This window comes from Emys orbicularis, chromosome 4 (assembly GCF_028017835.1).
Source record: "Emys orbicularis isolate rEmyOrb1 chromosome 4, rEmyOrb1.hap1, whole genome shotgun sequence".
Classification (NCBI taxonomy): domain Eukaryota; kingdom Metazoa; phylum Chordata; order Testudines; family Emydidae; genus Emys; species Emys orbicularis.
In genome coordinates this window covers 115,224,540-115,249,573 of record NC_088686.1, presented here as the reverse complement: position 1 = coordinate 115,249,573, position 25,034 = coordinate 115,224,540, and the positions used below count along the sequence as shown (strand labels likewise).

Genomic DNA, 25,034 nt, shown 5'->3' with positions numbered 1-25,034 from the left:
ATCCCTGAAGGATTTTGGATCTATAAACCACAAACAACACTAATAAAAAGTAAAACTCATGAAATGTCCAGTGGATTCTATGAGATTAGGTGCAGTGTGACCATATGACGCCTGGACCCAAACTCCCTCCCAGAGCTTGCACCCCTCATTCCTGCACTCCAGCCCTCTGCCCCAGGCTCAGCCCGGAGCCCCCTCCCACACTCCGAACCCCTCAGCCCCAGCCCAGAGCCTGCACCCCATCCTGCACCCCAACCCCCTGCCCAAGCCGGGTGAAAGTGAGTGAGGGTGGGGGAGAGTGAGCGACGGAGGGAGGGGAGAATGGAGTGAGTGAGGTGGGGCCTCTGGGAAGGGGCGGGGCATCGGGGAAGGGGCGAGGTAGATCCTGGGTTGATCTTAAATTCAAAAAGTGATTTTGTGCGTAAAAAGGTTGGAGACCACTGCTCTAGTGCAATGAATACAAGCATCCTTCATGGCAAGCCAAGTGAGCTCCCTAGCGCAGAAGCGTCAGACATGTGCACATTTGATATATTTTGCTGGCTGCATGACAGGACATATACAAATTCTGCAAAATATATGCTTTAATAACATTTTTTCACCCTAGCTCTCATGGTTTCCAAAAATGAAGGGTGTGTAAACAGAGGCAGTGATATCTTCCTAAATCTCAAAGGTGTGAACTGCCCCACCCTCCATTAATCCTAATGGGATGTTGGCGCTACAGCCCAATGATGGTAGTTTAAATGCCAACATTAACTCTTTTGTTGTTGATCATTTTAGCAGATGGAATGGGGAGTGTGAAGCCCTGTGTGAAATGGGAATTGCTGTAAGGAAGGAAACTGCATTGGTAAGAAAAGAAGTGAGATAGAAGATAAGGGAGAAGGAGCAAAACAGAGAGAGGAGGGGTAAAAAGGGCAAAAATGGTTGCGCTCCTGTGGGTGACCATATTTTCCCAATGAGCGATGGTGAATATGACATTAAGGTACTGAACAAATTGTAAATAATAGTAATAGCTTCAAACTTGGTTACTACGTACCAGCCATATTCTACCCTTGATCTTTGTGCAAATCTCCCATTGGCATGAGTGGGAGATCGGCTGTGGATTGGGGGTAGCATGTAGTCCTACATTTATACGTTGCTCCATGGATCACAACTAACATGGAATCCAGCTCTCTCCTTAGAATGAATTTCACATCCTAGCCCTAGTGCAATAAACAAACAGATCCCTTTTATATGGCTGTCTAAGTAAGGAAGATGCTAACCCAATGGAAAGACAAGTGTGCCATCAGCAGGCAGTGGGGACAGCAAATTGAGAGCTCCCAAAATAATGAAAATACAGATTGTGGCCAATAAAGAAGAGCTCTGCGTTGTGTCCACCCCCCCCCCCCCCGGCAGCTTTTATCGCTTGAATAAATTCATTTCACAATCTTATTCCCTGTCCTCAAGCTATCGTACATCAGACCTGTTTGCTTTTTCCTATGGAAAAATGAAAGTAATAGCTTTGGTGTTTGATCAGGATGAGGAGTGAGTCACTCCAGAATGACTTTAAGCGTTTTTCCTCCTTTATCACATGTGCTTTGCTGCATTAAATAATGCCAAAAATTCAGAGACAGCCCTATAAAATGAGCTTGGTTCAAAGGTGAACCTAAAGCCCTGACACACTGAAGAGGGTCTAGTGTCTGACACCTGGTTCATCACCCTCAGTTCACTGGAACCAGGACCTTTTCATAGATTCCCAGCCCAGAAGGGAACTTTGTGACCATCTAGCCTGACCTCCTGTATAACTCAGAACAGAGAACTTCCCCCAAACAATTCCTAGAACATCACTTTCAGAAAAAACATCCAATCTTGATTTTAAAATTGTAAGTGATGGAGAATCCACCATGACCTTTGGTAAGGTGTTCCAGTGGTTAATTACCCTCACTGGTGAAAATTTACACCTTATTTCCAGTCTCAATTTGTCTAGCTTCAACTTGCAGCCATTAGATTTTGTTATATCTTTCTCTGCTAGATTGAAGAACCAATTACAAATATTTCCTTTATAAGGAAAGTGGTAGACTCCTAAACAAGCTAGTAATCTTTGTATGCAAAAGCACACTAGATAGATCAATCCCTAAATGAATAGCATGCCATCTATCTCAGGTATTTACATTACCTTAGTATCTGAGTGCCTTATCTTTAATGTATTTATCCTCACAACACCTCTGTGAAGTAAGGAAGTACTGTTATCCCCATTTTACAGATAGAAAACTGAGGCACAGAGAGACTAAGTGACTTGCCCAAGGCAATACAGGAAGTCTCTGGAAGACTAGGGAATTGAAGCCAAGTCCCAGGCTAGTACTGTAATCACTGAGCCATCCTTCCTCTCTATGCCAAAGCTCCCATTGACTTTAATGGTGCAGGATCAGGGCCTTATACAGCTGAAAAATGCCTATTTTTGTAAAAAAAATCTCTATTTTCATTTTGTTTTTGTTTGAATGTGTTAACTAAGCCATTTTTCTATTAAAAAACTCCAATTTCCCCTCCCCCCCGTTTTCCCCCAGATGTTTATTGAAAACCAAATCTTCAGTAAATGGATAGGTCTGATTACCATTTTGATAATGTTTTCAATTAAAATATAGAAAAAAGGTAAGAAATTCACACACAAAATGAAAAATATTGACAATTTGTTAGCCTTTTTTTTTAGAAAAATGGTCTGTTTTCAAAAAAATGAACATTTTTGTTTGAAAATTTTTTGACCTGCTTTACTCATTTGTAGGGGCAGGACGGCTCAGGGAGGATATGAGTAAGAATATACAAAGCCTTTCACCTCTGGCTCACTGAATAGAACATGACCTGGTTTGGTACGGAGTGAAACTCAAAGCCCACAGTGCAGCTGTCAGGTAGTATTATAAAGTGAGTTTGGAGGTAGGAGGAGTTCAGTTACTTCCTAGCAGACAGGTGTCTGCTTCCCAAAGCCATCATCGCAGCCGGTGCAGACTGATTCTGCTGTTAGCAGTCTCTGCAGAGGCGCCAAGCACTGAACGGAGGAGAGTTTATTTATAAATATTTTAGCAGAATGAAGAACCAAGAGGAGTTTTAAATTTGCATTTCTTTATACATACTCCCACTCAGAATCTGCGAGCTTAGTAAATCTGTACAAAATCATCACTGGGGACTGACAACGTGATTTATAAAGGCCAAGATACCCACAGAGCCAGAAACCTCCACTGAATAGCAGGCAATCTTGCTCTTCAAAATTATTTTTATTGCTAAATTTTCAAAATACCCCAAAACATTAACATGGTATCAGTGATGGACATGATCGTTCCAGCGCATTCAGGGGGTAAGGTCTCCGAGGAATCGGTGGAACTCACCTTGGGTACAGAATCCCAGAGGGCTCAACATGATGTGCCCAGGGCACAGGGTACCACAGCCTACCACACAAAGCATAAGGACTCTAGAAGATATGGTTCCAAGAACCCGGTATGCAGGCTGCCAGAGGATACTATAATGCACCCAGGATACAATGCAGTGCACCCTGAGATTCAGGAGTCTACAATGCATGAACCATTGCTTCACCCAGAAGTGCAAGAGATGCTGATCCCACACCAGGAAGGGGTGAAAGGGCAGTCCTAGCCCTCTAATAGTACATCACTTCTATGACAAACCCACAGTCTGCTAAGCTGAGAAGCCAGAATACCAAGGCTGATTCCAAAATACACCAACCACTTGGCAATGCCATCATGCCATCAGCAGGGGAGTTTTATTGTAAATGCACACACATTTCATACAAAGGAAAATCAAAGCAGAGTAACAATACAAATCTAAAATGCCCTCATGATTTGCAAGAGAAGGAAGTGTGCTTCTTCCCCAAACCCATATTCACTCCCTTCATCCATGGTTCAGGGATAGGAGCCTTTGGGCAGCTGCACTGTGGAGAATTACTTTAATTGTGCAACAATACATATAGGGAGAGAGGATGGGGGGGAATCCCACACACAGAAACATAGATAGAAAGTCCTGAAAACATACCGATCACATGTTTTGCAGTGAATACCCTCTTACCGTGAGACGTTTCGAGGCGTCCACTTCAATCATCCCCCGCAAGAGGTTCTGACAGTCCGGAGGGATGAAATGTGGCATGTGGAACACACCCCGCTTCACCTTCTCCAACAGCTGCCGCAAGTTGTCGTCGTCAAATGGCAGGGCACCCTGTAGGGACATGAGGGAGGAATTGTGGGTGGGAGAAAGGAGAAAAGAGGAATGGGAGAGGGCAAAAGGTGAGAAGTTGAGCAATTTGATGAAAAAAGAAAAGAAAAGAAAAAGGATGACATTAAGAAAGTCACTATACCATTATAAGAAGTGAAGCACACTTTCTTCACCTGTTGATAATTCCTTAGCATTGCTTTACTTTTTCCAACATGGAAACGGAACCTTGCACGTAGCTTTTTTATATTAAACGTTTTTAAATTGGAAAATGAACAAGAGACTAAAACATAATGCAAAATATGATGTTGCCTTCTCAGGCAAATTCTTAAGACTCAGGGATCCACTTAAATTCAACTCAACATTTAGTAGCAGAGAGGTGATCAGCAACATTCAAGTAACCAAGTTCAGATTAGTGAGCCAATGTGTGGCTTTGGAAGTGGCTTGGCACAAGTCCAAAATGCCATCAGCAAACAATCGAAGTGGGCACTGATTTACAATATGGTTCACAGATTGCAACTGGTGACCACCGTCACATTGTTCATTATCTCTCATCTTCCAGAGATGTAAGAGATGATAACATCTGCCATGCGATGTTCTGAAATGATTCAATACAGACTATTGTTTCTAGGGTAGGTTAAAAGCTGTAAATTCTTTTCTGGGGTCATCAACCAGGAGTTTGTTTGGGACATTAACATTATTCCAGAATTCTTTCCCGTGTGCCCCAGGGTTGAATTAGGATGCTGTAAGAGCTTGAAGGTTCTCGAGGTCCACTGGATGAAACTATGATATGGTTTTATCACAAGCCCACCAGAGAATCTCTCCCCCCAAAAATTACTGGCATGATCCTGGTAGATGTGCGGTGTCCTCGAGTCCCATCAAAATCCATGCAAGTTGCGGGTTCTCAGCAACTCTTACAGCCAGGCTCTAAATGTCAGTGTTTACACTGTATTTACTTCAGTGCATGTAATGCTTGTGTAGGATAATACAGTGTATATAAGAGACCAAGACCAACAAATCTATTTACAGAGGCCACCAAAAGCCCATTTGATGCTAACAACCATTAGTCATTACCGACCTGTGTTTGTTCATACTAGTGGCCTAGAAGCAAAAAGCCTCCTGTTCATTACCAATCCCTCCAGTTACCTAGTTCCTCATAACAATTCAGGACTTAAAGCAAAATCAATATTGAGAGTTAGGTACTTTGGCTAATGTAATATAATTCATGATAAAATGCAGCATTTTCTGGATGTAGCAAGTAAAGGCTGCTAATTACTAGCAATTGCTATTATGGCATAAGACTTTTCGTGGGTGTTTATCTTGATGTAATTAACTTGATGCTTGGCACTGAGCATCAGTGATCGGCTAGTTTCAACCGCTTTAAAGGCTCAGGTTTATACCTAGAAACAACCCAAGACATTTTCCAGAGACAGTGGGGTACAAAATCTCGAAGGGCATCCATCCTCTTGAGAACGGAATACTCACGCTGATAACTCCCAGGCAGCTTTTCTGGGTCTCTTTTTCCTGTTGTTTCAAAAGGTCAAATCACGAGCTCTTTACTCAGCTATTCCTCCCATTCTTCACTCAGGCAAACTCCCATTGGATGTCAACAGAAGTCTGCCTGAGAGAGAACTGGATAGTAACTGTGCAAGGACAACAGAATATGGAGCAAGGAGCTTTGCTGTTTGTAACTGTACATGAACATTTGACATATTACAAACAAGACGAATAATTTCAGACACATTAAGTCTATCCTACTTGTCACTTATGGCATCCTACTTCTTGCTTATGGGAGTACAAACCAGATTTCCTGTAGAAAGCTGAACAGAGGCAAAACTCACTTGATTTCAAGTTCTGTTACAATTTTTGTCTGGTTTTGGGGTTTCATACCATCTGTGTAACTGAGAACAAGTTCTGTGCAGCTCATGAGCCTTTCACTGAGCCAGGGACAAATGCTGAAACAGAATATTTTAGGTGCCAGGAAAGGAATTATTATTTGTGTGGAAACCAGTTGAAACAGGGTACTTTGGGCTCAATTCTACATTCTCAACTGCACTAAATGCAGTTTACAGAGGCTCAAAATTGGCATGAACCACAGCTGTTACATTTCACTCAGATCTTGACAAAACTATTTGAATGAAGATGCATATACATGTAAAAATATGCCACACCAAACCACTTTCCTGATCCTATGAAGGGCAGCCTAGGATCCTCCGTGTCCTGAAGTTGCATCCCTGACCATCCTATCCCTCTGGGGCCAATTGACTTCAGTGAGTTTTGAATCAGGTTCTTAAAGTGCTGCCCCACAATAACAGAGCAAAGAGCATATAGGGAAGCAGCTTTCCCACAATCCCCTCTGCTCTGCTGTACAGGGTGGCAGCCCTTCGAAGTCGAAGTGAAATATTTGTCATGCATTCCCTTTTGGGACAGCTGCTGAGAGATAGAAGATGCAGCTGAGAGATACAGAAAGAGAGAGGGTACCCAGGAGAGACTTACATGATGTCAGTAGATTTAACATGAAATACAGCAGCATTGTGGGGTTTTTTTTCTGTTTAAAGGAGGTAGCAAGGATGATGACTCACCACTAACAATGCAAATAAAATGACTCCACAGCTCCAGACATCTGCTTTCCTCCCATCGTATTTTTCTCCCTGGGCAACAGAGATAGGAGTTTAAATTAATGCTTGTTAGTAAGAGAATTAGCCATCCTTGAATAATGGGGGAGGGGAGAGTGGGAGACCTGAAGTTTTGATCCAAGAAGCTGCTTTCTTGGAGAGCTACCTAAGTAGCAGGCCACAGCGTCTCATGGGTTCTTGTGAAAATCAGTGTTATGTCTTTGTCTGAGGGATGTGAGAGAGCAAAGCCTACAATATGGGGAAGGGAGGGAATGGCCATGGAGCAGTAAAAGAACTGAGGAGTCAGCACTTAATCAGAAATGTCAGAGATGCCTTCAAGATATCAAAAAGCTGCTTCTCTCCTGGTTAGCTCTTTATGGAGCTCGGAATGGGTCATATTATTTGCTAACTTGTAATGTTTTCTGGCAATTCTCTTCTATTGATTTTCTGAACCACTTGGCTTCATATTACTGCTGTGCATCAACAGGTGGGAAACCTGGTCTTTGGAGCCCTGGGCCACCAGAGCCTACAGTAGCCAGCCTTAGGGGAAGAAGAAAGAGTTGGAGAAGGGAGTACCTCCTATTGCTCAATAGCAAACTAGTAACAGCACTGACAGTCCAATCCGGCTTTCTTCAGCTTGAGGGGATATTTAGGGACTCCATAGGGGACATGGAGGTCCACTGGATGGAAATAACATGGAAAACAAAACCATTGTACTTCTGGCTGGTCAAGCAACTGAAGTAGCTGTGCCACTATGAATGACCTCTGCCCTCAGAGTGACATATGTTCATGACCTTTATACTAGTGGTGTAACTCGCTTTTGGGCCTTGTCACATGAAGGAAAATGACAGTCACATTAAGCATTTGCAATGCTGACTGCCTTGGGATCACTTCCTATAGAGGGTACCTGCCTGCATCCATGTAACGAGAGACATGCTTTTATACAAATGCTGAGAGTACAAGCTAACTTACCCGGATCACTTCAGGGCAGGCATAATGTGGCGACCTGTAAAGCAAAACACAATCAAATGAGCATCTAAACCTATACTTATTAGATGCATTTGTAATCTGCCTACCACACTGGTATCTGGGAACCTTCTACATAATTTAGGAGAGACAGAACAACACTCCCGTCCCTGACCTCAGTTTAAGCCCGTTTGTGACACAGACTCATACCCAGGAAGTGGCCACCCAGAAGAATAATCCTAACACATAATCGGGAGAAAACCTTCAGAAACAGAGGCAACTTTAATTCAGGCTCTGATGCATCTCTTTCAGGAATAGATTTCTGAGTTCTGATCCCACTTCAGCAAAGCCCATGAAGGCCCACTGTGACCAGGGTCTTGCGGTGAAGAAGCTCCTGTTCTTGGGGTCCCATTTGGAACCTAGAGGGTCTAGCTCATATTGATGGAGGCATAGTTGTATGTAATGTAGGTGCTTAGGGGAAGCCCACCTTTCCACACAATTCTTACATAGCAATACATCCCTAAAAATGCATGAGCCTCTATTAGCCCCCCCAAACCCAGTATGGTAATTTACCCATCAGCACAGAGCTTTTCTGCAGTGAAGATGCAGCCACCAAAGACCACATATTCCCCTGCTCCACCTAGATTAGGATAGAGGCTCCTGGGATGGACACTTACAGGATTCAAAAAGAACTCTACCCATTGTGCTCCGTTCAAATTGTATTATACCATGCAAGGGAGAAGAGGAATGGAGAGCTATACACTGTCCTGCAGTACTGCAGCCCAGTTGCCTCTCATCAGATATTTTTACCTGGCCCTGTGTATAAAATTAAAGGCAGTCATGGCATATGCTAGCTTAGTTTTTAAAAAACACTTTCAGACCAATCAAATACATGCACCTGAATCATCCCCTGCACCTTTCCAATTATCATGTAATGTCATCTTTCACTTGCTCTTGGCCTCTCCAGTGGGCATAACAGCTGCTAATCCATGATTTTAACATGCGACTTTGTTTTTTAAAAAATGGAAAGGATGGACTTCCTAGAGATTACAGCAATGACTATTTACTTTATAGCATCCACTAAAGGGAGCGTCACAAAGCAGGAGGGACCCAAGTTGTCCTAAGCACTTACCCAAGACACTCCTACTGACATCTCCTGGTAATTACAAGGCTGCCCCAGTTGTGTATTTGCCCTTTGGGCCAAAATAATCATGTGGTTGGTGATGCCTGTTTTATGTCACAACGTTTGTAGTTTTGTGTTGGGACACTGCATTGATGCACAATGCTATTACTGCACACACTGTACTTCCACCCTGACACAATATACAGATGCAATGTCCCAATGTGAGGATTCAATACCATGGCACTGGGAAGATGGATCATGATAAACCCAAGGTATATTTAGGACTCTGAGGGTACATCTACACTGGAATAAAAGATCCGTGACACAGACATGGCTGGCCTGGGTCAGCGGACTTGGGCTCACGTGGCTTGGGCTGTGGAGTAAAAACTGCTGTGTAGATGTTTGGGCTTGGACTGGAGCCCAGGCTCTGTGATACTCCCCCCTGGTGGGTCTCAGAGCTCGGGCTCAGTGCTGAGGCATAATGTCTACACAGCAATTTTACAGCCCTGCAGCCCAAGCCCTGCAAACCCAAGTCAGGTGGCCCAGGCCAGCTGCAGGTGTTTGATTTCTATGTAGACATATCACATTGCAAGCTAAGCTTAAGCAATGTGATACAGACCTGTGAAGCAAGGCTCAGCAAAGTTTGGGACAGTTGAAAACTGTCCACAGAAGGTAGCGTTTACAAATACTCTCTCTGTGAGGTTACAAGGGACATTCTAACCAGAGCGATCAGATCAATAGTCCTCAGGTGGTCTTCATTTAGGAGGAAGCTTGTAAATTTAGATTATTGAGTCAAAACAGACTATGGTTCAATTCTAATTTAATAAAAATTGGACTCGGTCTTCACATAGTTGGGTGGATTTGGTACTGGCATGTAGCTGCATATTTGGGAGGGAAAAGGTGGTCATGTGGCTAAAGCATAGACGTTGGAGTGAAGATACTGGGGCTCTGTTGCCAGCTCTTATGTCCTGCATATTCTTTGGTGAGTTACTTAGTTCAAAATTTTCCATCCTAATAATATGTCCAAACCAAGAAAGCCACCAAAATTAAACCAGTGCTGATGCTCGCAGTTGCTATGAATATCCTCATTACTGATCTTGTCCTCCCACTTAATATGAAGCAATTGATGAAGATGGTGAGAATCAAAAACATCAGTCCGCCCGTCTTCAGCCTTTCCTCGGTCCTCACATTTCACTGCTGTACAACAGCGCTGGTATAACTGTAGTTTTATAGATCTGCAGTTTCATGGTAACATAGAGGTCCCGATATTTCCACAGAGGCCGCTTAAGGGCCCGAAACATGGCAGTGTTGGCTGCTGCTATATAAACATCCACATCTTTCGAACATTACAATCCCATGTATGATAGTGATAACATAACAATATTCTTGGCCCTTGGCCAAGTACCATTAATTTCAGGGCTTTGCAGTGGGTCATTTACCTTTGTCAGAAAGAAATTGATGTCAGCGTAAGGTGCGGAGTAGTTTGTGCATGTGCATGTTTTTATCTATGCTAGGTACATTAGTCCAGTTACTCTTAAACAAAGATACGCCCAGCCGCACACCTGTAACTGCAGAAGCTACAGCTCAGCCATTCTGAGCCACTGCCAGGAACAGCTGCCTTCATCATCTCCTCCCAAATCCATAACTGTCCTCCCTACTCCCATGGAGCCTTACCCTCCTAGCTGTCCTATCATCCTCCAGTCAGGACATAGAAAAGCAGTGGCAGATTCATCTTCAGCAGATTCATTAGGCTGTCCTCCACTGAACTATTATTGCTTCACAGATTCATAATAATATGGGATGAGGTTTGGGGGATGCAATGGGTTAATGGACTGGCTTTCAGATCAGCGATCAAATGCATCATGGATCGCAAATGAAATTATTTTGGCGAGTGACAGAATCCCTGGCAGGTATTTCTACACATCATAAAACCACTGCAGAGTTGGCAGTCTCGGTTTAGGAGAGATTCAGGTCAGGGATGAAGAGCAGTAACAGACTTTGGGTTGGAGTCCAGGACTGGACTAGCATAGCAAATTGCAGATGGGAACGGAGGTGCTTAGTCAGAGCGGTGTAAGGGCCCAAGATGGGAGATGTAGGATGTGTGTCAATGCATGTGAGGATTGAAAACATCAATTACCGCTTGCAGAAGAGAGAGCATAAAAACAGTTTACATCTGACCTTGGACATTTGGTTCAACCAGCCATTCAGTTAAGTCACTCAGGGCTCGCCTACACTGCCGATTAAGTCGATGTAACTTACGCTGCTCAGGGGTGTGAAAACATCACATCGACTTAAAGTGCTGTCCACACTGCACTATGTTGGCTCTCCCGCTGACACAGCTTCCACCTCTCACAGAGATGGAGTAATTACGTCGATGGGGGAGTGCTCTCCCATTGGCATAACGCGTCTTCAGGGGCACAACACACTGGGTGCAGGTGCGCCGATGTAGCGCGATAGTGTAGACTTGCCCATAGTAATGGACATATTACTGTGAATGCATTCTCTGCTCCTGAGTCACAGCAGCTTTCTATGCAATGTCCGCCTGAAAAAGCGCATCAGGATGTAGCAAATGCGTTAGGCCACGGTCTAGGTACGTCTAGAGCCCCCATCACCATAGTATTTGCATTTCTCTTGATCTTGAACGGATTTTAACCTCACGACTTCCTTGTAAGGTAGGGAAGTACCATCCCCATTTTACAGATGGGGAACTGAGGCACAGGGTAGATAAAATGACTTGTCCATAGTTACATAGGAAGTCAGCAGCCAAGCTAGGAATTGAACCCAAGTCTGTTGAGCCCCAGTTCAATGGCCTAGGTGCTACACCACACATCCCACTCTGTAGGCACAGAACGTTTCCTGGGGAGACATGGAATTTTCAGGTGCATTGAAAGAGTATAGTAACATTTTTCTTTCTTAGTTATATGGATTGCCTCACCATATTTATTCCTGTATGGCAACTTTATCAGTGACAGGCGCCAACACTCCTACCTCTGGATACTGAGGGGGGCACGACTGGAATACAATCTCCCCAATCACACCGTATGACAACACTCATCCCTTCAAAAGAGAGGGACCTCAGTTCTGCAATCTGCATACCAACGTATCTCCTTCTGCATACTGCCATCACACACCTCAAAAGCATCACAGTCCCCTTATCTCCACCAGATTGGAAGGGAATCTCACAGGATTCTTAAAGGATCCCCCATGCTGGAATCTATTGGAATCCTCCCAGAAGCTGGGAGGAGAGGAAGGGAGAAGGATTCAAAAATCCCTTGAACGCCAATCAAATGTGTGGAAGCATCCACTAACCTCGTGGAAGGTGTAAAAAAATCCAATGAACAAACTGGCAATATCATACTCGTGGAAGGTTGGGCTAACTAAATAAATGATGCTTGTGGAACTGGGGCATTTTTGGGGGTAGGATACATGGATAAAGCTGGGGGAGAGGAAGCTGGGTTAACCTGACCATTCAACAGCTGCTCTGCAACTGCCAAGAGAGTATAGGCTTCTGGCATCGCCACTCTGAATTCTTTCCAGTGTATGGCAGCTGTATATCTGTGGCTTTATCTTGGCTGCATGGGATCCTCTGGCCAGCCAGAATATGTAGAAAATTCATTTCCATGCTGCCAATCACAAAGCAACTTCAACTGCTTTAAAGAGAAAAACTCAAATTTAATCAAAAATCTATTTCTCTTTCCACAGAGTCATGAATATTTCCTTGGCTCTTATCACTAATTATTCAATGTGTGTATGTCTAAGCAACTTTCTCTGCTTCTTCCCCCTAGGCCATTCTCCTCATCTTTCGGCTACATCTCTATGCAGTGAAGCCACAATCTGTCTTTGATAACAAATAATAATATCACTAAGGAAGATCAAGAAGCAGCTTTTGCCAGCGGGCTCTGCTGTGAAGCGGCGCCAGTGCATTGTTTATTTGACAGGTGATGCTGACTTCCCTGGGCCGCAGCCTGCCCACAGTTGCAATGATTCTCAGAATGGTCATTCGATAGGCCATGACCTCTGGGGGAAGCAGTGGTTCTCTGAGTGGCCATTCTTCAGGCCTCAACAACTGGAAGGAGTGCGTTCTCAGGTGTGCACTCGCTCTGTCTCTGCTGTCCTCATGCCCTGAATTCCCCAGTGAAAGAGGGCAGGTGTGACTGCATTTTTCTCCTGCCACTGGCTGCTGTTTCTGCTCCTGCTGGGGCTACCACAGGCTGTCTCTCCTTCTCCTCTGCTGCTCTTCACTGGTTCCTAGTTGGCTTTCAGAGGCAGAAAGTCAGACAGCAGCACTGACGGCCTCCCATACCTTCTCCTACAGGCTGGGTGCTAAGGGCTGAGAGGAAGGGGAGTGCCACCAGGGTGGGGCAAGAGGAATGGGGAATTCTGCCGGAGGAAGATGTGGATGGAGAAATCCCACTGGAGGAAGTCAGGAGAGACAAAGTGGCAGAGATATACTGGAAAGGAGAACAACACAGTGACGGTCTGGCAGGGTTTAAGTTTAGGAGAGGGGCTATCTGATGATGGTGCTGGTAACAACTCTATAGTTCAGGTTGAGTTCTGTTTTACACTTAAAGCGGACACTCAGCCTGTTTGCCTTGTATGAAAAATACAGCATATCCTCCCCAACCTTAGAGCACTTACTCTTCAAGCATGAAGGAAATCCATTAATTAGTTTATGAATTAAAATATATGAAAAACTGGGTCCTTTAAGAACTCCAATATCTGTGTCAGTCTTTACTCTATCCCAAATTATTTTAGTGAGAGAATAACATAGACACTTCAACACAACAGTCCATAGAGTTAAAATTAATTGAAATCTTGTACATAAGAAATTAAGTTGAAATTAAGCTAAGTTATTAACAATTGTGTCTAATTATATATAGGCTACAGACAGGCTCAGGTCAACCACCCAAGTAACTCTTAAATAGAGCCACTGACATCAGAGATAACCCAGCCAATCTCCACATTTTCTGTACAGCTAATTTGCATGCAATAATTCTATTGGCTCACATGAGTCAGTGGCATAAAGGATTTGAACCGGCCTCTGCCCTTTTCTAAAGGCAAGCAGCCAAACCACTGGTAGACATGTGTCAAGAGTTCTCATTGGTGGATTACTTGGCCCAGTGGTCACTGCTCTTTAAAAGTTCAATGGCCACGTGCTAGCTTTTTTCATTTATAGATTCACAGGTTCTAAGGCCAGAAGGGGCCATTGTGATCATCTACTCTGAGCTCCTGAATAACACAGGCAATAGAACTTTCCCCAAATAATTTCTAGAGCAGATCATTTAGAAAAACATCCAATCTTCATTTAAAAATTGCTAGTGATGGAGAATCCACCGTACCGTTCAAATGGTTAATTACCCTCACTGGTAAAAATTTGCACCTTATTGCCAATCTGAATTTGTCTAGCTTTAAATTCCAGCCATTGGATCGTGTTATACCTTTCTCTGATAGAGTGAAGAGCCCGTTATCAAATATTTGTTCCCTGTCTGGATACTTACAGACAGTAATCAAGTAACCCTTAACCTTCTCTTTGTTAAACTTCTCTTTCTGCATCAATGGCTTCCCATGGCACTGTTGCCTTGGCAGCACTACTGGGGGAACAGAAGCGGGAGCACAGAAGAAGCCCTTCAAGTGCAGAGACATTGGGACTCAGGGGCTCGGCTCTCCCAACCCTCCGTTCACTTAGCACCAGTCTCACTAACCCAAGGCTCCAAATCAGGGATGGGCAACTTCAAGGCAGCAGAGGGCCACATATCCCACTAAAACCCTTTGGCAGGCTGGGGTTAGTAGGGATGGGGACGGGGGTGTTGCTTCCTGCCCCTAAGGGTGTGTGATGTGTGTGTGTATGTGTGTGTGTGTGTGTGTGTGAGAGTTTGGAGAGTGAGCCCACCTCACACTTGGCCGCAGCGGTGGCTCCTCAAACATGGGGCTGGGCCTGGCTCTAGCCCGCTGGCTCTCACCACAGTGCCATGTGATGTGCACATCTGTGCGCAAGTGTGGCCCTTTCTCCTGATTCCCTGTCTCCTCCCTGGCCCTGGTGGTGCCAGATTGCCTGTCCTGAGCTGGGCTGTGATGGGCCAAATAAAATGATCTGGTGGGCGGGATGAGGCCCCTGGGGCACCAGCTGCTCTAAATGAACACGTCAATGAGTTTGTCTTTACTGCAGCGTTAACCTGGGTGATCACTACTCGAGTCTGAGAAACTGGGTTAGCCGCTACAATGCCACACTTGAGTTACTGGGCCCACTCACCCAAGTGTGTCACTAGCACATGGTTCTTTGCCCTGCAATAAGCTGAGCCACTCTATGACTCTTTTCCAGTGAATTGCAGGAGAACTTGTCTGTCCTTCTGGGCACCTGGAGGGAAGTGTGGGAAGGCAATGGAGGACAATCAGCACTTATGGGGTTTAGCCTGCATCCCTACTGCAAAGTGGGTAAGTTTCTAGCCCGAGTGCAAGCAGCACTTGAGCTTTAGTCTAAACCCCATGATAGGCCAGGTAGTCCAGGTGTAAGGCACCATCACACTCAGGCCAGAGGACTGTGTGTGTCAACAGGAGCTGGGATGGGGCAACACCTGAGTTAACTTTTCAGAGAAAACATGCCCAATTGCAATTTAAAGACCATATTCACCGGTGCATATTAGCTGCTTTGCACTGTTCTTGCAAAACAGTTGTAAACGAAGCTTAGCTAACCATTGAGCTCTGGATGCTTTTGTGCTTATCTGGTGCACTGGGCTATCTGCCTTAAACTAAAATAACTAAAATTGAAAAAAAAAAAAGTTGACAGTGGATACCATATATCTTCAAATCATTAGAAATATCACATGGTAGAATTCTCTTTGGGTCTCTCATATAGTATTCATGTATAAACATTTTAATAACCAAGGAAATTCCCAGGCAAAAAACTGTGTAAGATGGAGTAAATGTTGAGAGAACATTTTAGTAATTCAAGATAAAAAACATTACAGAAATGTTATAATTATCCCAAAACGGAGTATTGTAAACCTAGGAAATTCAGAATTAGAACTACTTACATTTTAAAAAATGTAGGAAATTACCACCTCCCCCCCGCACTGCATTAAAAGAACAGTAAGTCTGTGAAGTTAAGCGTTAAAAAGTTAGGAAATGCCAGAATTAAGATTGCATAGGACGCACTCTCAGGTTGTTCAGTGGGTGAGGCTGTTGTCTGTAGTACTTCTGCCTCACTTGTTGCAGAAGTTGGAAGGTGTGCAGTGAATGTGGGAACTGCACGAAGAGAAAGGATGGATTTCTGGGTAAGGCAGCTGAATGCCACCAGGAGAAATGAATTCTATCCTTGCCTGTGCCACAGAGTTGCTATATAAAGCTGGGCAAGTCACTTAAACCAAACATTAAACATGTGGGTACTGTGTGTTTCTCATTTTCTGGGTACCCAACTTGAGACACCTATATACTCAGAAATGCTAAGCTCTCACAACTGCAACTGAGGGCAATGGGAGCTCTGCTTTGCATATATAGAGTGCTATAATGTACTAACTACTATGAAAAATCAGGCCCTAGGTGTCTCACATTGGGCACTTAAAATTACTTGACAATTTTGGCTTTAATTTCTGTGCCTCAGTTCTCCATGTATAAAATGGGGATAATAATACCATCTCACCTCACAGAGATGTTGTGAAGATAAATTCATTAATACTCATAAAGAACTAAGATACTATGGTGACAGCATCATAGAAAAGCCCATCAGGAAATTCACATATCTGTAATAAGAGCCAGGTTTGATTAATGTGCAGTAAATAAGGCCACAGGCCAGACACTGAATGATGAGCATAAAACAAACTATTGAATAGCTGTTCAATCAGTGAGCACCGTCCAAATAAGCACTGAATAAGGCAGGGGGATCTGGTGGAAAAAATAATATGTGATCACATAATTAAAGACGGTATCATAATGCATATGCACAAGGGGGCTGAATTAAGGTTGCACCGGCAACCTTAAATAGGTCATTTCCTAATTTTTGAGTGCTTGACTTTGCAACCTTAAACATTCTTTTAACATAGTTATTTTAGGATGTATTATAAGAAGGACTGTTGGCTGATACTTCCCATTATATACCTCTTTTTTCAATTGCTTGTCACTCTGCCAAACATACACTGTTGGTGTTTGCTTCGTGCTGAATGCTTTGGGAAAATTTCAGCCCCAAAAGTTCAGCTGTTTCCAAGAACAAGGGTGGTGAAAAATACATTGTTTTGCCCATGTTAAAAATTTCTGACAGCCTTTTCTATGAGAAGTTCTAGCACTCCCATGGCTTGGAACAGGGACTTGAAATTTGACTGGGGCATGGCCTTTACATCATGGATGTGCCCGTTGCTTTCTCCAGGAAAATCTGTCCAAATACGGCAAAGTTATAAGCCTTTGAAAAACTGCTCTTTGCATATGCTCAGTAGAGTTCCAATGTGATGCCAGGCAAATCACTTAAACCAAACTTTCCAAGGATGGTCAATAATTGTGTATTCTTCATTTTTTCTGTGCCTAACTTGAGATCTTGTGGTCTGATTTGCAGAAAGTGATAAGCTGAAACTGAAGTCTTTGGAGCTCTGCTTTGAACATATAAAGTAATATATAATGCTAGCTACTCTGAAAAAGTAAGGTCCTCAGTGTCTAAGATTGGGCGCCCAAAGATAGCAGGTACTTTTGACCTTAATCTCTTTGTGCCTCAATTCCCCATTTGTAAAATGGGGAAAATAAAACTACCTAATCTCACAGGGATGATGTGAAAATAAATTCATGTATGTTTGTGAAGCGCCCAGATATTATAGTGATGAATGCCATAGAAAAGACCACGAGAAAATAATTCTGTCTTCAGAGATGGGTCTAAATAGTGTGCAGTAAAAATAGCATGGGGCCACACATTGAACAATGAGATGAAAAAAATATTCCATAGTTGCTCCTCAATTGAATAAGATCCTTTCTGTGCATTGAATTAGGCAGAGGCTCTGTGGAAAAAACAGTAGTAATTAAGAACTGGATTTTATGCATAATAGAAGGGGGCTGAGTTAAGGCTGCACAGGCAACCTTAATTCTGGCATTTACTAACATCTGAGTGCTTGACTTTACAACCTTAATAATGTTATTTTAACAAAGCTTTTGTGTATGTAATAGATATATTTATACAGAGAAAGGGTGTGCAGGACATGTGACAGCTTCATCAGAACTAGGACTGGCTCCTGAAAATCAGGATGGGTGGCAACACTAGATTCCTGTCTTGAACTACTGCCTTGCAAGGGGTGTGATCAGGCACCAAAGATAGGTATTGGGGAATCAAGAATCTCTGCTGTGGCCTTGTGCAATCAAGCACTACCTTGCTTGCTGCAGATAAAGAGAACACATTCTGTGCCTAAATTCAACTGATAATCATCCCTATTGAGCAGCCATGCTTATTTGATAGATCCAGGGAGTCTGTGGGCCTGCAAGGGGTACTGGGAAATGTCTTGCGGGAGAGCTGTGGCAGGAGGCATTGGCTGAGCTGGGGTTTGAAGTGGCTGCTCTTTCTTCCTCCATTATAAAGTGACTGGTGCAAGACTTCTTTTCTCATTCTAAATAAAATTAGAGACAATCATCATCATCATTCTTCCCACAGCCATGCAGCTTTTTGGATTAGGGCAGGGAGTCCCCATGGAGATAGTTCATTGAGGACCGGTTAACAGGAGCATACATTTCTGTACTGACTGCTTCTTCAGGTGTTGGGGCGAGCCACATTCATGTGTCAGCTGCTTTCCCTTAGCTACTGTTCGTTTTGGGCACAGAGATTTGGGCACAGAGATTTGGAGCCAGTCAACATAGAGACTAACACTGCTCCTGGATTCTCAATCACTCAGCTGCCTGCAGCAATCCCTTTCCGTCAGGGACTCAGTTTTTCTGAGCTGGGATAAGAATTGGGAAGGGGGAGGGGAATGATTTCCAGGCTTCTAAAACAGCACAAGAAACAACAGGAAATCAGGAAAGATGATTACAAACTCTCATCAATCATACCTTGACAACGTCTCCTTTTATTCCCTCCATTTTTCAGACTGCCCCTCTAAGATCTTGAGATGGGATAGGGTCCCAGAGAATCCCCCAACCTCCTCATACCTTTTCTGAGATTTCTGTAGAAATTATTATAACATATACTACTGTAGCACTTAGAGACCCCAACCAAGATTGCGGCATCATTATTCAAGGCACAATACATACTCACAGCAAGGGACAGTACCTGCCCTATAGAACTCACAAGATAAGTCAGACAAAGGGTGGGAGACAGCAAGTAGTATCATCCCCTTTTATAGATGGGGAACCAGAGCATAGAGAGATTAAGTGACTTGCCCAAGGTCACATAGGAAGTCTGTGGTAGTGCAAGAAATGGAACCCACATCTCCTGAGTCCCAGTACAGTGCTTTAACCATAAGCCAATCATTCCTCTGAGCTAGGGACAGACAAATGCATTGAGTTACATTTACCATTCTACACTATCACAACACAGCACACAGTGGAGAAATGACTGTGGGAGGGATGAGAGAGCGTCTCAGTATTTAATTGCCTGGGTTTTCTTTGCCTGGAAGGGTAAAGACCAGGAAGAGATGAAGAAATCTGAACTAATAAAAGCTGCATCCCACAAGTCCCCAGCTCCATCTGCTGTCTGCTCATAGGCCTCCCCAGCTCTTAGAGGAATGCAAAGATTCGCTGTGTTACTTCTGCACTTGAGGGACTGTTTCTCCAGAAGAAGACTTGCCTTGTTGTACAGTGTCTGCAGCAAGTTGTGTTGCCAGTGTCATTATCATCCCTGCAGACCCTAAGCATCATTCCTCCTTGTCTCAGGGGTCTAGGGACACGTGTTGGTTATTCCTCTGCACTGTGCTTGAGGATTTGAGAGATACAGGTTTCCAGTAATGGGGATTTATTACAACCAGGCCTGACACACAGTCAGTTAGTGACAAATTATGTCAATGAAACAGCTAGTCCACCTCCCTGCTCCTCTTCCATGTTCTCCGACACACATAAACACAATCAGATTGCACTTTTATCATTTCCTTCAGGGACATTTTTATCTGTAGCCATCAGTGCTATAGAAAACAATCTGTGCTGATCTAATGAGTAATTCCCATCAAACAGTAAAACTGAGGCATGGAATACTAAATATCAGCAGCTACATGAAGGTAACATTCAGAGCCATGTAACGTTGCCTCTGATGCCAGTCGGAGCTTGTCGACCTGAAATGCATCCAAATTATACGTCATACTAGGAAGCTCAACCTGCATCGAATAAGGATCTGTGACTGCACACTCAAATCCTTATGCCACACCATTAAAAAGTTAGCTTCCCCACATCGATGAATGCCATCTGATCCTCATGCTTCCATTGACTGAAGTACCTGGAGACTCTTTGCATGACTAGCAATGGGAATGTTACTGTTTCATGCCATTATCCATGTTCACAGCACAGACAAAAACCCTCTGCAAATTAACTTCTGGATGCCCGAAGAAGCCACTCGTTAAAGCTCAATAACTCAGCCACAATTCAGCCATTTTTTGTATTTTCGCAATGGCCGAAAACACCAGCCACACACTGTGGAGCAAGTGAAGGTAAAACTGTTGCCTTGAAAAGCTCTGATGCTGGTTACTGAACTCTACAAGGGAAGGACAGAAATCTACTGCCTTTCTTTGTGAATATGTGGCATGCCATTATATATTCCTTCCTCTCTCCTTTCTTTTATCCCTAAACCAGACACATCACAAGGCACCAGTATCAGCCATGCTGGGCCCCATGCCAGGAGAATTAATGAAGTGGTGTAATAGCTCACATGGAGGCCCAGTGATTGGCGCCGTTCTTAAAATGCATCTGCAAGGCAGGGGATCACAGCGTTGCTGTGTTCTGTTTATTACAGGCATGTCTCTTCCATTCCATTGATTTCTTTATTAGTGCATTTTAAGGCAGCAACATGGGGGTTTGCTCTGCTTGAGGCACTGAGGTTTGAATTCCAGCACTGCTGATGGAAGGAAGGTCTCCCTTCAAGACTAGGCCGGGCTGACAGTGCCATCCACTAACAAGCTCTGGATCCTTGCTGAGTGGTTCCCTAGGAATTTGAAAAATCCTGGAAGGCAAGGTAAGATTGTTTGTTTGGGTGAGGAAAGAAAGTTTCCTTAGAAGTACATAGAGGTGTTGCAATAACTGAGGTGAGAATTTCATTTCTTTCCTGAGAAAGTAGGTTTGAAAGCAGCATTGCTAGCAATAAAATGGAGCCTCACAGTTATTCACCTTTCATCTATGTAGGTATGAGTTCAAATCCTGACTTGGGGTACAAGTGTAAAGAACTGGTGGATCTCAATCAATTCATCAACAGGTATTTGTCCACACCACAAACATCACACAATTATTCACTCCTGGCCTCCTTTGCCCAGGAGAGGTTCAGGACTGGAGAAACAAGGGAAGAATGAGTCAGGCTTGAAATGCAGAGGCAGCATTGTGTGGGGACCCAAGACTGGAATGGAAGAGGTGCTGAATGTTCAGGTTGAGGTGCACAGACACAGTTGCGAGGAGGTTGCAAACTGGAATAGTTGGGGCTGCTGCACATCCAGACTGGCATAGCTGTGAGGGGATGTTAGATTGGAAGATCAGGGACTATTACAGGTCAGGATTGGTGTCAATATGTGTGGGACCCTCAACACTGCAATTGCAGAAGTGCTGAAGGCGAGGAGTGAACAGAGCTGTGTGGGAGAAAGACCATGAACCAGACTGCACTATCCATCGCTGAAAACACTGAGCTCATTGTGATGAGAACCAAATTCATACCAAAATACAAAACTTGTGTTGAGTTAAATCCCATATATGGATAATGCAGCTGTAGCCCCTTCATGCTGTTGTTCAGTCTACCACTTGTTTGATGAGAACTCTCTTCACTTGGAAATGGCAGCTCATAAGTGACCTTTCATTGGACAGCAAGTGGTCAGGAAAGCAATTCCCTAGTACTACCAGTAGGTGGTGTTAGTGTACAGCAGGTTCCACAAGTGGTGAGCTGGGGTAATCTACAATTGAGTCACTACAAGCACTACCACTTAGAGAGGCCTGAAAAATGGGGGATCTCATTCTTATGTGTTTCAGTGATTTAAGAAGACTATTTAGGGAACCTGGTATTCAGTTTCTCTTTGTAATAAGTTTTAGTGTCTATTTTTGGCTGCTTTAGAGACTTGGAACTCCCTAGAAAGGCTGTCATATCTAATGGGTTTACATATGAATTGTAATGGTATAAATTTGATCAGAAATCAGCTGTTCCATTGACAATTAAAGCAATGCAAAATATTTTAAAACCTTCTGTCTCATTTGTTTGTATCCTAGATTCCCACCCTATGTGTAACCATGCAAAACCCAACTACCTTCCACCCTGGTGCTATTTGTGAACAAGCTGTGAAACTGTGGGGAGGATGAAGAAAAAGTGATGAGACCGAGATGTACAACAGACAGTTTGAGCAGGACACAAATTCCCTTACAAATCATTTTAATTTTTTTCTCCCCAGGTATTTTTTTTTAAATCCACTCTTGATAAATGATCACGATTGTTTTATCAATTTTCAGTTCCCCAAGAATGTGATATGGCCAGTGAAAGAAGAGATAGGCCAACATTTTCAGGAGTGATGTGGATTTTGAGTGTTTCAGTTTTTGTGTCCACCTGAGACATCTTAAAGGAGCCTGATTTTCAGAAAATATTGAGTACTCACCCTCTGAAAACCAGGCCCCTTTAATGCATTCCAAGTTGGACCTCCAAAAATTGAGGCACTCTAAATCATTAGTCAGCTTTGAGAATATTGGTCTAGTTAACATATCTTATATATAGCTTATGGATTTACTACTGTACTGGGGAAATTTGAGCTTGATGTAAGCGACCACAACTGAAATCACTGGGCTGCACAGCCTATACATCTATAATCTCCCCCGTACACACATGCACGCACACACGCATGCGTGAAACACCCCACCCCCAACCTACAAATAAAATGTTAGCCCAAAGCTAGATGTGTCCAAGTAAGTCTCTACTCGGGGAGAGCGCGTGAGTGGCTGTTCCAAGAGTTCTCTGCCAATCTCTGATTTCTATTATACAGTCTGAGCCACTCACCCACAGCTGGTTTCTAACAAGCTGTCCCCGACCTGCAGTGATGCCATTCCAAAGTCTGCTATCCGGATGTTGTTCTTTTCATCCAGCAGTAGGTTTTCTGGTTTTAAATCCCTGTGGCTGTGGAGAAAGGATTGGAACATGGGTTAAAAAAATTCAGGGCAGCTCCCTCTCCCCAGGATCTGTTTATTTCACTTCACACAAGTTCACTTTTCTCCTCCTGGGGCAGAAGAATACATAGCGTCTGAGATGCAGTCTGTCGGATGCTGCAACCATTAACCAACCATTACTGACCCTCTGAGGGCCTGAACCTGCAATGCCTGAAGAGGTGCCGAACATCTTTCAGCTTCTATGGAAAACAACAGAAATGCAGGGTACTCAGTAGAAGTGGGATCTCAGATGACATTTAAGGCTGGGATATCAGATACCAATTCGTGAGGCAGGAAACAGCAGTATCAACATGTTCTGTGAATGCCAGAAAATTCAGTGACTGATTTTCAGGAAAAGGAAGGCCACTGTATGCATTGCCCACCCCCCCATAGAGCCTCACTTTAGGAGTTGCTTGCCTAGGTATGTGGCTGTGGGTAATTAGTTGGCATGAGGAATTCTTTTGAGCCCAGAATTCCACAAAACACTGGCTCACAACACTTTTGAAAGCCTCTTTCCCATCTAACACTGACTGCCTTCCTACTTAGCAATAGGGGATGGGCAAGGTGGTGGTGAGCCTTGGACACTGGGTCATGATCCCCAGGTTGGGAACTCCTACCATGGATAAAGGGTATAAATACCTGTCCCTCCTCTTCTCCTTTTCTCCCTTACCCATGCCTGGGGCAGTCATGGACCCACCATCTCCCTTTCATGTTAGCTAGCATAAGCACTTTTAAATAGCTCTTATATAGTGTAGCAGTTAATTTTTAAAAATTTAGACACAAAATTTTGGTCAACATTTGTGAGGTTTTTGTCTGTATTGTCATTTTTTAAAACTGTTTTTGAGTCACCAATATGGCAGGTGCATCTTAACAACAACAACAACAAAAGGCAGCATTTATGAGGAGTTCCAGTTGCCCTTCCATCGTCTCTGCTTTGGGTGGTCAGAATATATGTCTTTTGGGCCTGTGTGAGAAAAGGTCCAAACCTGAGAACTTAACTCCTCCTGCAGATAAGGGGGGCCCTTTCGATACCCAATCAGAAAATAAACCTGTCAGGCAAGGGGCGCTGGAAAAATTGTATAGTGGGGATGCTGAGAGCCATTGAATTAAACTGCAAGCCCTGTATATAATGGAAACCACTTCAAGTCAGGGGGTGCTGCAGCGCCCCCCGCACTCCTAGTTCCAGCACCTATGCTGTCAGGGGGTGAAACGAGTCAGCATGAGACAAAAACCAGTCACAGTCAGCAAGGGTTACGTGTTTTTTGACAAGAAAGACAATCAGAAACCGAACAATAAAAACCCCAGCTTGAGGGTCAACCCAGTCCTGTGACTCTTAGGGTGAAACTTAACCTTCTCAAAGGCATTATCTCCCCTTTCCTCCCTTTATTAGACACTCATATAGTCCTGCTCATGGGAACAAGCACATGGGGAGGGGAAGTCGAGCACTTCCTGTTAACCCCTTGTTTAAAGGAACAGGGCAGTGACCCTAGACTCTATTGCAGAAACATAAAGTTACAATGTTTTGGAAATTACCCCCTTTGTGTTCCCGATCAGGAGTCTAGGAGACATCAGTTAGCAACAGCTCCTGAACAATTCAGTTCAGGTTTTATGTAAAAGTCAGTGCTTGCTGCAGTAGTCACTTTGGGAGCATTAGGCAGCTCTGCTCAGACCTCCAGCAAAGTGGGAGACATTCAGTAAAACTGCTAGTTCTTTATCTTAACATCAAGCCTTAAGCCCTCACTTTTAAAAGGGCCTAAAGGTTGGCCTCCAGTTTTGTACACATAATTAACATGCGCCATTTAGATGCCTTACAGTAGGGGCAAATGGATAATCAGATGCCTGAGTGGTAGCATTTATACCAGTAAATAATTGTATCTGACAAA

General features: G+C 43.7%; 1 protein-coding gene across 3 annotated transcripts in view; it reads right to left on the bottom strand.

Annotated features, from left to right (window-relative positions):
* The window catches only part of BRSK2 (BR serine/threonine kinase 2), a 465,267-nt gene that overhangs the window by 73,089 nt on the left and 367,144 nt on the right, over positions 1-25,034 (bottom strand). For all 3 annotated transcript variants that reach the window (XM_065403041.1, XM_065403042.1, XM_065403040.1), the window contains exons 5-8: positions 23,006-23,122; positions 7,770-7,803; positions 6,765-6,833; positions 4,042-4,188 (exon numbers count right to left, since the gene is read on the bottom strand). In XM_065403041.1, the coding sequence (XP_065259113.1) occupies positions 4,042-4,188; positions 6,765-6,833; positions 7,770-7,803; positions 23,006-23,122 (367 nt within the window). The remainder of the gene's footprint in view (positions 1-4,041; positions 4,189-6,764; positions 6,834-7,769; positions 7,804-23,005; positions 23,123-25,034) is intronic.